General features: G+C 45.5%; 1 protein-coding gene and 1 non-coding gene across 2 annotated transcripts; both read right to left on the bottom strand.

Moving 5' to 3' along the window:
• Positions 1-8345: 8345 nt before the first annotated feature.
• On the bottom strand, positions 8346-8482 carry LOC136553104 (small nucleolar RNA Z247). The gene has a single exon (XR_010783012.1). It is a non-coding gene; the product is annotated as a small nucleolar RNA Z247 (small nucleolar RNA).
• Positions 8483-11885: 3403 nt separating this feature from the next.
• On the bottom strand, positions 11886-14220 carry LOC136551727 (protein CHAPERONE-LIKE PROTEIN OF POR1, chloroplastic-like). The gene is made up of 5 exons (XM_066543267.1): positions 14060-14220; positions 13815-13957; positions 12792-13174; positions 12245-12321; positions 11886-12167 (listed from the first exon to the last, which is right to left on the bottom strand). The coding sequence occupies exons 1-5, from the start codon at positions 14110-14112 to the stop codon at positions 12017-12019; spliced, it is 807 nt and encodes a 268-aa protein (XP_066399364.1). The 5' UTR covers positions 14113-14220; the 3' UTR covers positions 11886-12016.
• Between the last annotated feature and the right edge of the window lie 5047 nt (positions 14221-19267).

The following is a 19267-nucleotide window of genomic DNA, read 5'->3' as shown; positions in this document are numbered from 1 at the left end:
ATTATTTCAATGATTAATAATTCTTTATATGTCATCATCATGCTGTTAATTTATGGAATTAAAATGACATGGAAATTGCCTATTATCCTAACATAAACTAAATAAATTTTAAACTTTAGTCACCTGGTCTAGTGATGAAAACAAACCCAACGTACTAGGAGTGGGGGCCATCATTTGCCCTGAACCTGCAACCAACCAATTCCAATTTCCAAGAGTGGCTTTTCCTTCCCATGATGAGAAAAATACTACTCCTCCTAATGAGCAAATAAAAACGAAAAGATTAGCATATTTAATTCCAGGATAGAAAACGGTATGGCGCAGCAGTGCTTAACCCGACCCATCCCTTTCTGGATTGATGATGGCGGTGATCGTCGACGCTAGCATCAGCATCAATCAGGGACCAGCCGGGCCGGCGCGGGCCGTGTAATCCATGCCTCAATAATCAACCGGCCGCCCCGGCCCTGTGATGGGCGGAGACATCGCCGGATAAGAAGCGAAATCATGTAGGTTTCCGGTCATGTCGTGCCATCAATGCTCTGCGTACGAATTCCGTGGTTCACCGGGCAAATATAAATGGCAACTGTCACGACCGGATTGATTCAGTCTGGACGCAATTGCCGGAGGTGGATATACTCGGGGAGGAAATTTGGAGAAAACCGAACGCCGAGGTTTTATGCATCCACCGGTTTGTTGATTAGGATAGCGTGTTCACGACCTAACATGTTATCCGATGAAGGGGGAAAAGAGTAAAAAGGCAAAGACTTTGCGAGGCTATGCTTGCTTATCCGATCCAGCTGCCGACATGTCGTCGTGCCCGCACTGCCGACGATGATGGTCGATGGTGACAGACGACACTACCAGCAGAAATTAGAAAAAAAAAAATGGATTAACCGACCAAAACGAGCCCGGCCGTCGTCGTCATCTTCTACTACTAGTAGTATCGGTCAAGCTTCCTGCTGTCGCTGCATCCGGCCTGCGGCGTGCATCACCACCAAACCTTCAAACCAACCACCCTTTTACCCAGGTGGGCCGTGGCAATCGCAATGGCCTGATGCATGAAGCGCCTTCTCGATGCGTCCAACTACGCGCCGCGTGGAACATGTCCGTCCGTCACGTACTCGCGCGCCTTTGCATCGCTGTGGGTCTCGTCTCGGCGTGCGTCCGGTGTTAAGCCAGCTAGGCCACCACGTCGACGTCGATCGCCTTCAGCTTCAGGTCGTCTGAACGAACGCTTCCCGCCGGGCTGCATGTCTGTTGCGGGACACGTCGCGTTTCTTCCTTCGCCGACGAGGCCTGGATCGATCTCTCGGCTTTCGGCGTCGTACGTCCGGGCGATTCGTCGTCAGGTGTGAGAAAGTTCCGTCCCGGTCCCAGCGACAAGTCGTAGCGCGTGATTGTCGGAGTACTGTATAATATAAACTGAACCCGAATTCCCGACCCCGCCGACACACGTACAAACAAAACACTTGGCTGTCTTGCGACGAACGTACAGTACATACCACAACGCAGGCAAGCACGGCTGCTGGCTCCGTTCGCTTGAGCTTGTAAGCTAGAATCAGTCTTACTTTTTCAACCGTGTTTTTCTCTCACAATAAATTAGCCTTACGAAGTTGTGCCGAACAGAGCCACAGTCGCCCCGCGCCCACCTGTTCCCGTTCGATCATTTTCACTCTCAGCCGGCCGGCCGGCCGCTCCCCGGCAGTCGGCAGCAGACGAGGGAGGGGCACCGCGGTCGCGTCGTCTCGGCACGGTTGCTACCGTCCAATTCGGTGGTGTGGTTACGAGCACAGGAAAGATACAGCTACACCTGCTACTGCTACGAGATTACTCCGATGGGCGACGGTCCGACTGAGCCTGACCCAGCGCGGCCAACCCTTTCGGTTTCGGTGATGGACAATTTCGGTTTCATTCCACTCCACAGCCACTCCGGTGACATATCACATGTACTACTACCGTGCTATTATTATTTTTGCTATATGACCCGAATACTATTTTCTCTGAACCATGCATGGTTGTGAATTGAATCATCATTTATTAAGTGGCAGTAGTGTTTACTTGGCGAATGCAAATGTTCCCACGTGGAGCTCTGTGAAAATAGTTGGAACGTGATGACCTCTGAAGCTCATAGCTTCGTGTTAATATAGCGAGAAAGAGTCTCTGGCATGACGGTACAACTTGTACAACAAGAAGAAGCTAAATACTTTGATAACTAATCACATCACAAGATTGCATCAATCAGAAGATACCTATCCTATCTAATTGAAGCCATGATACTTGACTTCACCCGCAATCCAAGCCTGAGCGCACAACCAATCTTCAGAAGATATCAATCAACCATCAATCAACCAGATATTACGGTCATGTGATCCTATTGGATATTCTTAACATCCCCCTCAATCACAACTTATCAGCAAGGTTGAGATTGTCTCTGAACATGACCATTTGCTTCTCTGGAAGAGGCTTAGTGAAGCCATCGGCGATCTGATCCGTAGTGCTGATGAATTTGATGTACTGGCGCTTTGCTGCAACTTATTCGTGTACAAAATGAAAATCGATCTCTATATGCTTGGTACGTGCATGAAATACAGGGTTAGCCGATAGGTATTTTGCGTCAAGATTATCACAACATAAACATGCTGCCAAAGGATGTGGAATACCTAACTCATCAAGTAATTTTTGTACCCACATTACTTCTGTAGTAGCGTCGGCCAAAGACTTGTATTCAGCTTCTGTACTTGATCTTGAAACCGTAGGTTGTTTTCTTGCGCACCATGACACTAAGTTGCAACCTAGGAATACAGCAAAGCCGCCTGTACATCGTCTGTCATCAGGGCAATCAGCCTAATCAGCATCTGAAAAAAGCACTTACAAGCATAGAGTTAGATTTTCTAATTTTTAACCCTAGGCCGATTGTTCCTTGTACATATCTCAATATTGTCTTCACAGCTTTCCAATGAACGGTCGTCGACGAGTGAAGGAATTGACAAACTTTGTTGACCGAAAAAGACAGATCAGGTCGTGTGAGGGTGAGATACTGGAGAGCTCCAACAATGCTCCTGTATCTGGTTGAGTCCTCCACTCCTAACTGAGTGCCACTAGTGACTAAAAGCTTTTCGGTAGTATTAAGGGGTGTTTTGATGGGTTTACACAGCTGCATATTAACTCTCTTGAGGATATCAGAAGCATACCATTCCTGTGTCAAAAGCAATTCACCTTTCTTTCTTTGAACCTGTATGCCAAGAAAATAGTGAAGGTTCCCGAGATCTTTGATTGCAAAGTCCTTCTCTAAATCTCGAAGAAGAGGATCCACTGCTTCCTGTGATGAACTGGCCACAATTATATCATCAACATATACAAGCATAAAGATGACATGATTTCCTTTTCGATAAAAGAATAATGATGTGTCAGCTTTGGAGGGAACAAAGCCTAGACTCTGAAGTTTACCACACAACCTAGAATACCATGCCCATGGTGCTTGTTTTAAACCATACAGGGATCTGTCAAGTTTGCATAAGTGATGTGGTTTGGTCTTATCTTCATAACCTGGCGGCTGTTTCATGTATACCTCTTCTTCAAGGAAACCATGCAAGAAAGCGTTCTGAACATCTATTTGCCTCAAACACCAATCCTTAGACATAGCTAGAGAGAGCACAAGACGAATTGTGGCTGCTTTCAGAACAGGACTAAAAGTATCCTCATAATCAATGCCATATCGTTGTTTGAACCCCTTTGCTACTAGGCGTGCCTTATATCTGTCAATTTTCCCATTTGATCTTCTTTTGATTTTATAGACCCACTTGCAATCTATCACATTTTTACCTTTTTGAGGTGGAACTAGATGCCAAGTTTTATTCCTGATCAATGCATCAAATTCAACATCCATAGCACGCTTCCAATTATTATCGACTAAGGCATGTTGCAAATCAATAGGACCTTTAGTGGTGCCTACTAACTGACCATATCGAATAGTTCCATTAGTGTAAATTTTTGGTTTGTGTATACCTTGTTGTAGACGTGTGGTGGGTCGCTGGAGAGCCGGTGGGTTGATCTGTGGCTGGCGCAAAAGATCCGGCGAGCAGCGGAACCAAGGGAGATTCTCCACCATCGGTCGAAATATCATGTCCCCCGTCCACGGAGCCAGGCGAGGCGAGTTCGAGACAGGTGGCGCACGTGGAGAGGATGCCGGTGGAGCTGACGCGTTCGTCACGAGCGCAGGAGCTGACGCCGAGACCGATCCTGTCGGCTCCGCAGTGGAAGGTGCAGGTGAATCAGCCTGGGGATCGCCGCCTGTTCCTGCCAAAACAGGAAATTGCTCGGGGAGCATGAAATGACGCCCATTTCCAGCCAGATTTAGTTCATTTGACGCCAAATTTTTTTCATGTGCTGCACGCTTAGATTATCAAAATTATCTGAAGAATTATTGTCCCCAAAATCATGTGAATGATTTGTCAAAGTTGGAGGAAGGAGGAGAATTTCATATCGTAATCAAGCACTGGCGTTTGGGTGGAGTTCGGTGAAGGGGAAGCCTTGTTCATCAAAGACCACGTCTCGGGAAATATAAACACGCCCTTCATTGACATCCAGACACTTGAACCCCTTGTGTATGTTACTGTATCCTAGGAAGACATAGCGTTTGGAGCGGAATTGCAACTTGCGAGTGTTATAAGGCCGTAGATTCAGCTAGCATGCTCAGCCAAAAGTACGAAGAGAGGAGTAGTCTGGTGTTTGATGAAACAGGCGTTCAAGAGGAGTTTGGTTATTGATAATTTTACTAGGGAGGCAATTAATAAGATAGGTGACAGTGATGAAAGCTTCATCCCAAAATTTTAAGGGCATAGAAGCATGGGCTAAAAGCGAGAGACCTACTTCAACAATATGGCGATGTTTGCGTTCAGCGGAGCCATTTTGTTGATGTGCATAAGGGCATGAGACATGATGCGAGATGCCAATGCGCTGAAAGAAGGCATTCAGCTTTTGATATTTCTCTCCCCAGTCAGTTTATATAGCGAGAATTTTTCTATCAAATTGGCGTTCAACCATAGCTTAGAATTTCTGATTTTTTTTAAAAACTTCAGATTTATGACGAAGCAAATAAATCCATGTAAACTTGCTGAAATCATCAATGAAGCTAATGTAATAACTGTTTTTGCCAACAGAAGTGGGCGCAGGACCCCATACATCAGAAAATACAAGTTCTAAGGGACTCAATGAGATACTCGTGGATCTAGGATAGGGTAGCTGATGACTTTTGCCCTTTTGGCAAGCATCGCAAATAGTTTCTTTATTCAAATCGGCAACAAAGAGAATACTATTTTTGCTAAGGACTTGCTGCACGACTGCAAAAGAAGGGTGGCCGAGACGACTATGCCACCTGGACAAAGGAGACTTGACAGCACCAAACGCCCCTTTATTCGATGATGGCCTAGACTTCAACGGATATAGGCCGCCTTCACATTCCCCTCTAAGGATGGTTTTCTTAGTCGCCTGGTCCTTAATAAAAAAATAGTTGGGATGATATTCAATAAAAGCATGGTTATTGGATGTAAGACGATGAATAGATGTAAGGCTTTTGTTAGCTTCAGGAACATAAAGAACATTGTTTAGGACGAGATTTTGATTTGGGGTATGAACAAAACTTCGACCAATTTGATTGATTCTCGTACCTGCGCCATTAGCAGCATGAACCTTGTCGTTTCCATGGTACTTGTTGAAGGGTCGAGATGGCAACTAGAGGGGGGTGAATGGTCCTTTTTAAAACTTAATCACGTTGGCTAACCGAAACAAGTGCGGAATTAAAACTATCGATCTAGCCAAGACTACACCCCTCTATCTATGTTCACTAGCACCTTGCAAAGATACTAATCAAGCAACAAAGGTGTCGGGCTAGCTAGAGCTCTCCTAACCAATTATAGAAGCAAGGTCACACAAACCTATGCCACTAGTACTTTAAGCTATAAGGGAGCTCCTACACATGCTAGTAAGCAAAAGCACAAAGCCAACTAAGCTCACTAGCAATGCTCAATAACAAGGCAACCAATGTCAAATTAGAGAGCGCAATTACTTAGCTATACAAACTAAGTAATGTGACTAACAAGGTTACTCAAACCAAATTAGCCACGCAAGGGAGCTACTTCTATGCTACACAAGCATGAAGGTAACTAGCAAGCTGCACAAGCTAACTAATTACAAAAACAACAACACAAGCTTAATATATATGAAAGTAAACGCAAGCTTGTGTAATGGGGATGCAAACCAACAGGAAGAACAAGGTTGACACGATGATTTTTCTCCCGAGGTTCACGTGTTTGCCAACACGCTAGTCCCCGTTGTGTCGACCGCTCACTTGGTGGTTCGGCAGCTAATTGGCATCATCTACCAAGCCTGCACGTCAAGCGCCACAAGAACCTACCCCGAAAGTGAGGGTAGCTCAATGACACGCTTTACTAAAATTGCTCTTCACGGCTCCTGCGGGGCGAGCACAATGCCCCTCACAAAGCACTTCTCCGGAGCACCGCACAAGCTTCTTGCGGGCTTCGATGGAGACCACCACCAAGCTATCTAGGAGGTGGCAACCTCCAAGAGTAACAAGCACCACCAGCTTGCAACTCGATCACCTAGTGCCACTCGATGCAACCTCACAATGCAATCGCACTAGAATCGCTCACTCACACAATCGGATAATCACTATCAAGTATGTGTGAGATGGAGGGCTCCTAAGCACTCTCAAGCATGGACACAAAGTCCCCCAAGGTGCTCAGCACCAGCCATGGCCGAAGGCCACTTCTATTTATAGCCCCAAGGGCTAAACTAGCCGTTACCCCTTCACGGGGCAACTGTCGGGTCGACCGGACGCTCCGATCGTGTTGACCGGACGCTGGACCTCAGCGTCCGGTCGCCCGATGATAGCCACATGTCACTTGCGTTCAACGGCATTCTTTCGATCTCAATGGTCATCTTCTGACCGGACGCAGCAGCTTCAACTGACCGGACGCTGGACCTCAGCGTCCGGTCGTTTACAGTAAGGGTCCAAAACAGTTTTTCCTCGACCGGACGCGTCCGGTCCACTTCGACCGGACACAACCCAGCGTCCGGTGGTATACCCTAGCTACTGTACCGCCAGGTCAGCGTGACCGGACGCAGGCAGTCAGCGTCCGGTGCATTCAGATCCAGCGTCCGGTCACTTGATCGACGCTGGCATCTCCTCTGTCTTCTTCACCCTTTGCTCAAATATGCTAACCACCAAGTGTATCACCTTGTGCACATGTGTGTTAGCTTTTCACAATCATTTCCCAAAGGGTTAGCCACTCAACTTGTCACGCCACTCGATCCTAGCGACGATGCAAAGTTAGATCACTCGAGTGGCACTAGATGACCGATATGCAAACAAGTTTGCTCCTCTTGATACTACGGCCATCTATCCTAAACCCAGTCATAAACTTCTCTACACACCTATGACCAGTGAAATGAAATGCCCTAGGTTATACCTTTGCCTTGCGCATTCCATTCCATCTCCTCTAATGTCGATGTAACACATGCACCAATATGATCATCAATGATATGATCCACTTCATATCACCATGTGATCTTGTTGGTTCATCGATCTTGACCTCACTTGCTTTTCACCGTTGCCTTCGTCCATCGGCGCCAAGTCTTGCTCAAGCTTCACCGCCACGCGGTCCATCGCTCCAAAGCCTCTGACTTGCCCTTCACGCTTGCAACCGGTCCATTAAGCCAAGTCTTGTCTTGATCTTCTCCACCTTGATCACATGACTCAATGTCATGTCTCATGTGCATTTAAGCTCCTTCATCATCACATGTGTGAGCTTTGCAACATCTCTAAGCCATTTTCACCTTCATGGCATATGTTGCTCACACACATGTTCCTGTGGACTAATCACCTGTGTATCTCACATAAACACAATTAGTCCACCTAGGTTGTCACTCAATTTCCAAAACCAAACAAGGACCTTTCACTTGTCCCTCACGGTGAGCTTCTCCAGCTCTCCCGTGATGTGGTCGTAGCACCAGTGTCGGTGTACCAATTGGTGTCGATCCCATATAACGCAGAGGAGGTAGATCGGGATTGCTCTAGTGGGCCGATTTAGGAAGCGTCAAAACGCTTGAAGTAGCGGAGTCTGGTGTGGCCCTCCTTGCTGCAGAGCTGGCAGATGGGTTTATCGCCGTTGTAGTTCTACCGGGGGCGCCCGCTGTTGTTGTTGTTGCCACGATTGTGGCCACGCCCGCATCATCGGCCACCATCGTCGTGGTTGAAACCGCCACGGCCTCCATGTGTAGCCGTGTTAGCAGATGAACCGGATTCACTGTGTAGGAGATCCATCCGCTGTTCCCAGCTTACTAGCTGGGTGTAGAGCTCGCCCAAAGATAACGGCTCCGTGCACGTCGTGACAACCGAGACAATCGGATTAAAATCCATGTCAAGTCCGGCTAGTACATAGGAGATGATCTCTTCATCTTCAAGACGTTTGTCGATGGCCGCCATGTCGTCAGCAAGAGATTTCATCTTGTTGAAGTAGTCGGCAATTGTAGATGAGCCCTTCTGCGCTGTGGCCAACGCCATGCGCGTGTTGATGATACGGCCCCGAGACTGGGAAGCCGTCATCTCTGAGATCACTTTCCAGATCTCGGCCAATGTGGCACAATTGGAGACTTGCACCTGGATCTCCTTGGAGATATTGGAGAGCAGATAGTTAACGATCTGCTGGTCCTTCGCAACCCAAGTTTCATACTCAGGGTTGGGGATGAGCTCAGTCGGCTTGTCGGCCGCCTTGGGGATCTGCTTCGCCGGCATCACAATGTTGGGCTCGAGATAGTGCGCTATCTGCGCACCGCGAAGAGCAGACAACACCTGGGCGCTCCATAGGGAAAAATTCCCTTTGCCCAGCTTCTCGGTGACGGGACAACCGATCAGAGAGAACGATTGTTGAAGCATGGAAGAGGAAGCCATCGAGAATATTATGGACTAACCTAGCTCTGATTACCATGTGAAAATGGTTGGAACGTGATGCCCTCTCAGGCTCACGGCTTCGTGTTAATATAGCCAGGAAGAGCCCCTGGCGTGGCGGTACCACTTGTACAACAAGAAGAAGCTAGCTACTTTGGTAACTCTAGATTACATCACAAGATTACATCAATCAGGAGACATATATCCTATCTAACCGAAGCCGTGATACTTGCTTTTACCCGCAATCTAAACTTGAGCGCATAATCAATCTTCAGAAGATATCAATCAACCAGATATTATGTATGTGATTCTATTGGATATTCTTAAGCAGCTGCATGTATAGAGAGAGACAAAAAGGGCAGGGGATGCAGCAGCCACCTGCAGAAGCAGTCCTGCCTGCCTGCGCGCGCGAGGCTTTGGCCTTTGGGAGGGCAGTCGAATCATGGCATCAACCAACACCGCCAACAGTCCAACACCCGATGATGTGTTGTGATGTGATGCATCATAGATAAAACTGCTGCAGATTCCCTCATCATCGTTCACGCAGGAGCAGACCGCAGACGATTCATCATGGAAGAACGAGCGAGAATGTGGTCGAATGGGATAACTGTTTCTCCACATGCGCCATCACTCCAACAGTCCAACTGCTCCGTGTGCGGCGTCACTCCACAGTTACCTGGCTTGCTTCAGCGCCAAAACCGGGGCTACAGCTTCCACCACACACGTCGTTTCGTTGCATGCCTCCACTCACTTCAGGCATGCATTCTTCGTGGTTTCATTATCCATCGTAAGTCTCTGCACCGATATTCTACTTGCGATTCCTCACTTTTCAGGCGACAGAAACAATGCACCCTGCCGTGGCGTTTTGGTGCCTCATTTTTGCTTTGACACAACACTGCTACCATCGCACATTTTTCCTATTTGGATTAGAGTCCCAATCCAAATAGAGAAATCAAATTAAAATCCAAAAGGAAACGGTTCAACATCCATTCCAAATCTAATTCCAAATGACTACGTAGTGTTCAATCCAATCCAATTGCTTTAAAGTCCAAATCCAACCATGACGATCCAATAACACAAAAGATGTTATCCAATAATAGAGAATTAACTGTGGATTTAAGCCATCTATTCGCAGTGAAACAAACAGAGTAATCAAGCCGACCGATGTATTCCGGCCCAGTTTTTTATATCCTCTGTCAAAAATACGGCCCAGATATGTGTACTGAGTTTCTGAATTACGGAGTTTTTTTTAATTGTTTACAGACAACACCCCTTGAGCTGTTGACTGTTTTCTCCTGTTGAGCACGAAACTTCGGCTTTTGCTCAATCGGAATTTTAGAGGGGCTTAGGAGCTTGGCTCGTTAAGGCTAACGAGATGAAAAGAGAGGTCATATAGTTTGTTAGGAGATGTTTATAACGGTGGCACACCCTAGCAAGGATTTAGCGCAAGGGCTACCACTTTAGTGCCCCACGGCATGTAGGGTTAAGTTTTCCTACCTGTTTTCTTGGACAAGGTTCGCCTCTGTTTGCAACGAGTTATGAGAACGTAGAAGCCAACCCACACATAAGTACAAAAAATTACCCGTCCTTTCAAAATTATAGCACATTTTAGCGTTGTCCTAAATCAAATTTCTGAATTTGGTCAAGATATTTGTTAAAAGCCACATTAACATTTATAAGGTCAAATAAGTAAACTGTCAAGACATATTTTGTGGATAATTTAATCTATACCTAATAATAAATAGGCAAAATTTCTCTCCACATATTTTTTGGTTCGGCCATCTCTTAACTAACTTTGTGAATGTAGAAAACCACCTATAGCCCTTCTCTTTATATAACTAGGAATCCTAATCCAATTAGACCCCTCCGATTTCGGGTGAATAGAAATCTTAATCCAAATAGAAAAAAATATAATAATATGGACAACTAGGAATTTTAATCCAATTAGATCTCTCCAACTCCAAGCAATTGGAATAGGAATCTTAATCCAAACGTAAAAATATAAGAATAGAAACCTAATAAAGAGGAAAGAAGGGTATAATTTCTTTGTTTCGTTTCTTTTCTATTCTTTTTTCACTTTTTTTTATTTATCCGTTTTTACTTGCTCCGAGCACGTGTTGCTTGTGGTTCATTTGGAGGCTTTTCACTTAGCTCCACATATGTTCTAATTTTTTTTCGTGCCTATTTTTTAGAGTACATTCTAATTTTTGTCATTATTGTTTTCTACTTGGATTCGAGTACGCTCAGATTTTTTTTCTCGTGGATGTTTTTGACGCTAGCTCGATTTTTCTGATTTTGTTTTCATTGTTTTTCCCACCTGGTTTTCCGTGTTCTAATAAATATAATAAGAATAAAGAAAACAATAAATAAGAGACCACAACCATTTTTATCTTTCACTCCTTAAGAAATAAAGATTTTTACCACTAAATTAATTTAATTTTTGACTCGAACTCATGGCTACAAATCACTAGGTATTAGATCCCGTTGCAACGCATAGACATGTTTGCTAATGAAACTAATTTGGTATCACAGTCATAGATGTTTGGTGCTTTTTTTTTTTTTTTACTAAAAACTATGTTGTCAAAGCCAAAGAAGCCATAACGAAGTTAGGAAAACCATACGTACGTTGATTTTCAAAATCAAACAAGACGAACTAGTCTAGTGGAAAATTCCTTGGTACAAGTATTCGTGCAAGCGCTAGATTTGCGATCCAGCCATCAAGCCGTAACCATGGGTCAGATTTGCGATCCAGGCTCGCTTCAATGCTTGCACACGAACACACAATAGTTCACTACACAAAGCACAAAATGTACTGCCAGGTAGTAACTGACGCCACATTTGTCTCTGCACCGTCACCAGATAGATAAAAAAAACTGTGTACATCAGCTGAGAAAAAGACCCAAAAGGGAAGCCTAAGGCACAATAACGCCAATATTCCAATCTCAAGAGGTCAGTCCAAGCAAAATTTTCTGAAACTCAAATGAAGATATGTCAGTCATCGTAATCCCCTCTTTAAAAAAATCCTACAGTTCCACTTACAAGATTGAAACAGATTCATTTCAGGAAAGTGGATCCCAGGAACAAGAAAATGTAAGCAACCAGCGAGGTGAGTAGCTCTAGGGACCATGAAGCTGGGATGATGAATGTTGGGACCAGTGGAACCAGTAGGGAACCAATAATCCAACCGCCAACAAGTACTCCAAACCTAGAAGAACAAGGCAGTGAGTAAACATGCTGTTGTTGATGACAGATCAAGGCCTTGATGGAAGAAAGTTTCAGTACCCAGTGGTCGATGCCCTGAGGAGGTTCTTCATCTTTTCGTTGAGGAAATATATGCATGAGAATAGTGATATTGCGAGCTGCACATGCAAACCATTTCAGTTCAGTGATGCCCAAGATCAAAAGTAAACCAGATCTAGATTTATCAGGTCCGGTATTGTCATAATATATTAGATAGTAGATGCCAACATTGCTGATTGTCGAAATCATCAAATTGAAGTGATAAAAACCATCAGATCACTAAGCAGCGTAGATGCTAGACACTAGCATGAACAAACAAATGCACAGGGAGCAAATTTATTAAGCATTCAGGTGCTTAGTGACAAGTTAGTTGAACCTAATAGATACTGTAAAAGTAAACAAATGCACAGGGAGCAAATCTATTTAGCATTCAGGTGCTTAGTGACAAGTTAGTTGAACCTAGCAGGTACTGTAAAAGTTACAAGCTACATAGGCCGGCTTCCTAGATTGAACAGCCATGGAGATAAAATCATGTCCTCCAACAAGAAAAGACAGAACTTAGAATCTCAGGATAAATCAAAGCGCATACCTGAAATGCAGGTCCATTCTCTGCAGAAGTTGCTAAGCTCCATCCAGCAATGAAAGCAAAGAAAAACAATCTTCTGGAAATAATATCCATCGATGGCACCTCAAAGTAACTAATAAGTGCTTTGACCCATGAAGGGGATTCCTCTACTCTCTTCTTTAACTTGGTTTTCAGATTAATTTTTGTCTTCTTCCGCTGCTGGTAGCTCTTCATAATTATCTTCTCATAAGCACCTTCAATAGCTTCTTCACTCGGTTCATGCCCAGCATACTGTTGAATAAGGAAATTCCTCGCACTCCGGATCTCTTCTTCAGATGCATCACGATCAACACCAAGAAGCTTGTAGGGATCTCGTATTCGGTATCTAGGGAACACCGGAACATGCTCTGTTGATAACCAATAGAGGGGTGGATATGACCTCATGTAAACCAATTGTTTGTACAGAAATAATCCAACAAATCAACAAATTGTGCGGTCTAAATACTGTAAACCAAGATAGAATCTGAGACTTGCAAGAAGCAGGCCATTGCAAACAACTAAAATCACACATTAGCGAACAATACTTTTCAGCCTAGCTTATCAGCCATGGTACATTGTTTTTCTCTCACAACAAATCAGCGAACAATACTTTTCAGCGAAGCGAACAGGACACAATTAATTGAATGAGATTTTTTTTATTTCTATACATTTGCTTGTTTAAGTTTCAGGACTGTGGCAGCCCCAGCCAGGCTAGTGTTGGTACAAAGCATGATTTATAGGTCCATTAACCCCCCACGATTTACAGATTGCAGGAGGTTGCACAAAAAGTTATGTAGATACACAATGATAATTTTTAATATGAAGGTACACAATGATAATTTTGTTACTCATATGATCTGGTTAATTACTCCTAAAGGCATAAACTGGCATCCTTCAATCTGGTTACCTGCCAAAATGCACATACGGTACCCTACCAAAATTTTACACTCGAAAAGCAACGCAAACAGGCTTCAAAGGAATGAAGGCTATGAATTCAACACCTCTTACCGTAGCTGAACTCGCGGCCACCTCCGGCGCCAGCGCCGGCGCCGATGGAGAGGCTGATGGAGCACCGCGACCCCAGCAGCCGCGACGGGAGCGCGATGACTCCCCCACGCACCGCCGCCGCATCCGCACCCCATCCGCCAATGCTGAATCGAACAAAACCACATCACCTTCTGAGCACGCCACAAACAGGGAATAACACGACGAGGGGGGAGGCGAGAGGGAGGGTTTAAGGCAGGCGCGCGCACCGGCGGAGCCGCGGGAGCGGGTGGGCGAGGAAGGCGGCGGCCGTCGCCTGCATCTCCGGCGCCTGCGGCGGGGAGAGAGGGGAGGCGGGCAGCGGTGAGGTCGTCTCGTCTTGCCGCAACGCGGGGGAGGGAAAGACCCAGGGGGAGGGAGGGGAGGATTGGATAGGGAGCGACGGAGACGGAGACAGGGACGAGGAGGCAGGTTGGTGGGTCGTGAGGAGGCCGGCCTGTCGGCTCCTCTCTGGGTTTTTTATGGGCTGGGCTGTGTTGGGTTTACATTCTGGAACGGGCTGTGTTCAATCTTTTTCTTTTTTTCTCGCAGTAATAAATTACAAATCCATCACATATGACGCTTGGAGTTTGATTCCGCCGTAACTATTTTGATGCAAATGTCCACCTGTTTGGCTCTGTTGCAAAAACCACTCGTTGTGCACATGCTTAACTAATTCCGTTCGTTTTCATCGATATTCAATGAACTACTCACTCCGCCACAAATTATAAGTCATTTTAATCGTCTTAAACAAATTTATATAATAAAATAATAACATTTATGATATTAAAAATGTATCAATAGATTTTTTTATTAATTATATTTTCACGGAATGCCTATTTGAGATTATAAATCTTTGTAATTCTCTCTACAAATTTGGTCAAACTTAAGATGCTTTGACTCTTAAAAAAATTAAAATAATTTATAATTTGAGATGGAGATAGTACATAATAAAATCCACGTGTTTAGAAATACCAAAGTGTCTTATAATTTGTATTTTTTGCGATACCGTAGGGTCGAGCTAGCGGACTTCAGGGGAGTTCCTACATAAGTAAGCAAAAGCACAAAGCTCCTAAACTCAATAGCAATGCTCAATAACAAGGCTACATAAGCCAAATTAGAGAGTGTAAATTACTTAGCTACATAAACTAAGCAATGTGACTAACAAGGTTATTAAAACCAAATTAGTCATGCAAGGGAGCTACTTCTATGCTACACAAGGTAACTAATTACAAGAGCAACTACACAAGCACAATGTATATGAAAGTAATTAAAAGCTTGTGTAAGGGAATTGCAAACCAACAGAAAGACAATGATGACACGATGATTTTATCCCGAGGTTCACGTGCTGGCCAACACGCTAGTCCATGTTGTGTCGACCGCTCACTTGGTGGTTCGACGGCTAATTGGCATCACCTGTCAAGCCCGCACGTCGGGCACCGCAAGAACCTACCCTAAAAGTGAGAGTAGACCAATGACACGCTCAATTAGAGTTGGTCTTCGTGATCCCCGCGGGGTGAGCACACCCCTCATAAATCCTCCTCCAGAGCACCACATAATCTTCTCACGTGCTTCAACGAAGTCACAAGCCACCAAGTCGTCTAGGAGGTGGCCACCTCCAAGAGTAACAAGCACCACCGACTTGCAACTCGATCACCTAGTGCCATTCGATACAACCTCACGATGCAATCGCACTAGAATTGCCCACTCCCTCGATCGGATGATCACTATCAAGCACAAGTGAGTTAGAGGGCTCCTAAGCACCACCACACAAAGCCACCAAGGCTCTAGTGTGCTCAGCTACCAGCACAAGGCCAACCACCACTTCTATTTATAACCCCACAACTCAAAAGAGTCGTTACCCCTTCACTAGGCCTTCTGCGCATCGACCGGACGCGAAGGTCCACCTGACCGGACGCACAAGCCCGGCGTCCGGTCGCTTGATTTTCGCCACATGTCCCGTGGTTCAAGCTCGCACGCTAATCTTCAACGGTTACTTCACATGCCAATGGTCAAGTGATGATCGGACGCAGCGAAGGCTTGACCTGATGCGCACCACCAAGCCAAGGACCGGATGCGCCACCACGCGAAAGACCTGACGCACCACTGCCAACGTCTGATCATTTCCAGAGAGCTCCCGAGGAGGCCAAAACACGATCTGACGCGTCAGGTTAGTCATGACCGGACTCAGTGTCCGAGTCCGTTCCTTCTATGCCTGCCACGCGTCACTGCTGCTCCTCGTGCCATAACGTTTGTGTACATCACGCCTGACCGGACGCAGAAGCATTGTGTCCGGTCACTTCCAGGCACCAGCGTCCGATCAATTGACTAAGACCACACCCCTTCTGCTTACACTGACTGAACACGTAGGTCCTGCCGAGGCCAGTGTCCGGTCACCTACAGAGACCTCTTTTTGCATCCTTTACTTCATTGAATTGATCCACATCAACTCCAACTTCTCCTTTGCAAATATGCCAAAACCACCAAGTGTACAACACCTTGTGCAAGTGTGTTAGCTTTTCACAAACATTTTTCAAGGAGTTAATCACTCAATTCACCGCACCACTCGATCCTAAGACGTATGCAAAGTTAGATCGCTCAAGTGGCACTAGATGACCGATATGCAAACAAGTTTGCCCCTCTTGATAGTACGACCATCTATCCTAAACCCGGTCATAAACTTCTCTACTCACCTACGACTGGTGAAATGAAATGCCCTAGGTTATACCTTTGCCTTGCACATTCCATCCCATCTCCTTCGATGTCGATGCAACACATGCACCAACCATATCACAAATAATATGATCCACTTCATATCATCACGTGACCATATTGATTCATCGATCTTGACTTTACTTGCTCTTTACCTTTCCTCGGTCCATGGACGCCAAGTCATCACCCAACTTGCCCTTCACACTTGCAACTAGTTGAAAGGTCCTAATTACTAAAGGGGGGTGAATAGCCTATTAAAATTTCTACAACAACACTACACAAAGCGGTTAGACAAATATGAGGCGAAGCGAATGTTGCGCTAGCCTACTAAGAATGCAAGCCACCTACCACAATTCTAGTTGCTATTGTCTATAATCACTCAAATGCTATGTCACTACACTAAATTAGTGAGCTCTCAAAGACTAACTAAAGAGCCTCACTAACCACTAGACATGACTCTTGCTTGCCCTCAAAACTAGCTACACTAAAGGGCCAAACTACACTAAGAAATGTAAATGTGCGGGAAGGATGGAGTGTTATACCGTCGTGTAGAGGAATGGGCCAATCACCAAAGGAGCTAATCAATCACAAGAATGAATACCAATGAAGATAAATCACCTCGGAATCAAATGATTACACAATGTTTTTTACCGAGGTTCACTTGCTTGCCGGCAAGCTAGTCCTCGTTGTGGCGATTCACTCACTTAGAGGTTCACGCGCTAATTGGCATCACATGCTAAACCCTCAATAGGGTGCTACACAACCTACACAAGATGAGGATCACACAAGCCACATGCAATCCACAAGAGTTGGCTATCGTGATCTCCCACGGGGAAGGCACAAGAACCCTTCACAATTTCGACAATTAGAGACGGCAACAATCATCAATAGCCGCTCAACGATCCACCAATCACCGGGCCATCTAGGTGTCGGCAAACACTAAGAGTAACAAGAACTCCACCGGCCCAAATCGTCCAACTAGTGCCACAAGATGCTAGAACACTAAGCAATGCACTAGAGGCTCTCCAATCTCACTCAAGATGATAAAATCAAGTGTCCAAGTGAGTGAAGTGGTGTGTTTAGCTCTCAAAGGGTGTATGTAGCTGTTAGAAGTGCCAAGAGAGTGGCCAAGGCCGGCCACTAGCTCTATTTATAAGCCCACAAGTAAATAGAGCCGTTACCCATTTAGAGCAGCTTTCTACGAGGGCACTGGACACAAAGGTGCCTGGCACCGGACATGGTGGTGCCCCTCCCAATGGTCACTTTTCAACGGCTAAAAACTAGTCGTTGGGGCACCGGACAGGGTGGCGATGACCACCCGGCCATCTGCCCGATTACCCCTTCTCTGGATTTTTATGGCGGTGCACCGCCCACAGGGCGGCGAAGCCTGAGGCGGTGACCAATCCCATTTCACCAATCTCTAGAAGAAAATGGTGGTGGCACCGCCCTCCTCGCGGCGGTGACCGGGCGGTGCACCGCCCTCAGGGCTGCAGTGCACACTGGATGCACCGGTGTCCGCTTCTCTCCTCCTGAGTCTCAGCCATGTCTAGGTGGGCACCGCCCTAGGGGTGGCGGTGCCACCAGACAAACAGTGGCGGTGCCCCTAGGGCAATCTCTCGGCCTCTAGCCGGTCACCACCATAGGGGTGGCAGTGCATCAGACAAGGGGTGGCGATGCCCCCGTGGCAGCACCCCAAGCCGAGTTTTGCCTTCTTTTCTTCACCTTTCTCACCACCTTTGCAAATATGCTAACACTCCAAGTGTTTCATCATCACGTGCAAGTGTGTTAGCATTTTTACAAATATTTTTTCAAAGGTTAATCACTTCTCACCGAATGTGCAATAGGCCTAAAATGCAATGCAAGTATTTCAACACCTAGTGGCACTAGATGATCGAGTTGTCCAATAAGAGCTCCCCTCTTAATAGTACAACCATCATTCCTAAATGTGATCACATTCGCTAAGTGTCTCGATCACCAAACCAAAAAGCTCTTATTAAGTTTCACCTTTACCTTGAGCTTTTTGTTTTTCTCTTTCTTCTTTTTCAAGTCTAAGCACTTGATGATCATGTCCGCACCATCATCATGATCTTCACCGCTTGCTTCACCACTTGGAATGTGCTACCTATCTCATGATCACTTTGATAAACTATGTTAGCACTTAGGGTTTCATCAATTCACCAAAACCAAACTAGAGCTTTCATCGGTCCGTCGAGCCAAGTCTTGTCTTGATCTTCTCCATCTTGATGACTTGACTCCATGTCATGTCTCATATGCAATGAGCTCCTTCATCACATGTGTAAGACTTGCAACAAATCCAAGCCATTTCACCTCCATGGAATAGGTTGCTCACACATGATGTACCTGTGGACTAATCGCCTATGTATCTCACTCAAACACATATTAGTCCACTTAAGGTTGTCACTCAATTACCAAAACCAAACAAGGACCTTTCAATCTCCCCCTTTTTGGTAATTGATGACAACTCTATAAAGATATGGAAATTAAGCAATTTTGGATTCATGTTGCTTGCCCAAGCAATTTTACCATGTGTAAATGATTTTGGACAAGTACCACAAACCCGAATTGGTAGTATTAGCTTCCCCTACATATGTGCTAAGAGTGTTTGGTTTGAAGCTCGCACATATGCATAGATTGAAATTGTGGGAGAGTAATTACTACCAAATGATGCTAAGGTGTAAAGAATTAACCTTTGAAGCGTGATACCA

This window comes from Miscanthus floridulus, chromosome 4, assembly GCF_019320115.1.
Source record: "Miscanthus floridulus cultivar M001 chromosome 4, ASM1932011v1, whole genome shotgun sequence".
In the NCBI taxonomy this organism is placed as follows: domain Eukaryota; kingdom Viridiplantae; phylum Streptophyta; class Magnoliopsida; order Poales; family Poaceae; genus Miscanthus; species Miscanthus floridulus.
Note: the sequence above shows the minus strand (reverse complement) of the source record. Positions and strands in the feature narration are given on the sequence as shown.

Coding starts and splice junctions, on each gene's coding strand:
- LOC136551727 (XM_066543267.1), bottom strand. CDS start 14,112: ATGCAGGCGACGGCCGCCGCCTTCCTCGCCCACCCGCTCCCGCGGCTC. Junction 13,958..14,059: donor CCGCTCCCGCGGCTCCGCCG/GTGCGCGCGCCT, acceptor TGTTCGATTCAG/CATTGGCGGATGGGGTGCGG. Junction 12,168..12,244: donor CTCAGGGCATCGACCACTGG/GTACTGAAACTT, acceptor TTGTTCTTCTAG/GTTTGGAGTACTTGTTGGCG.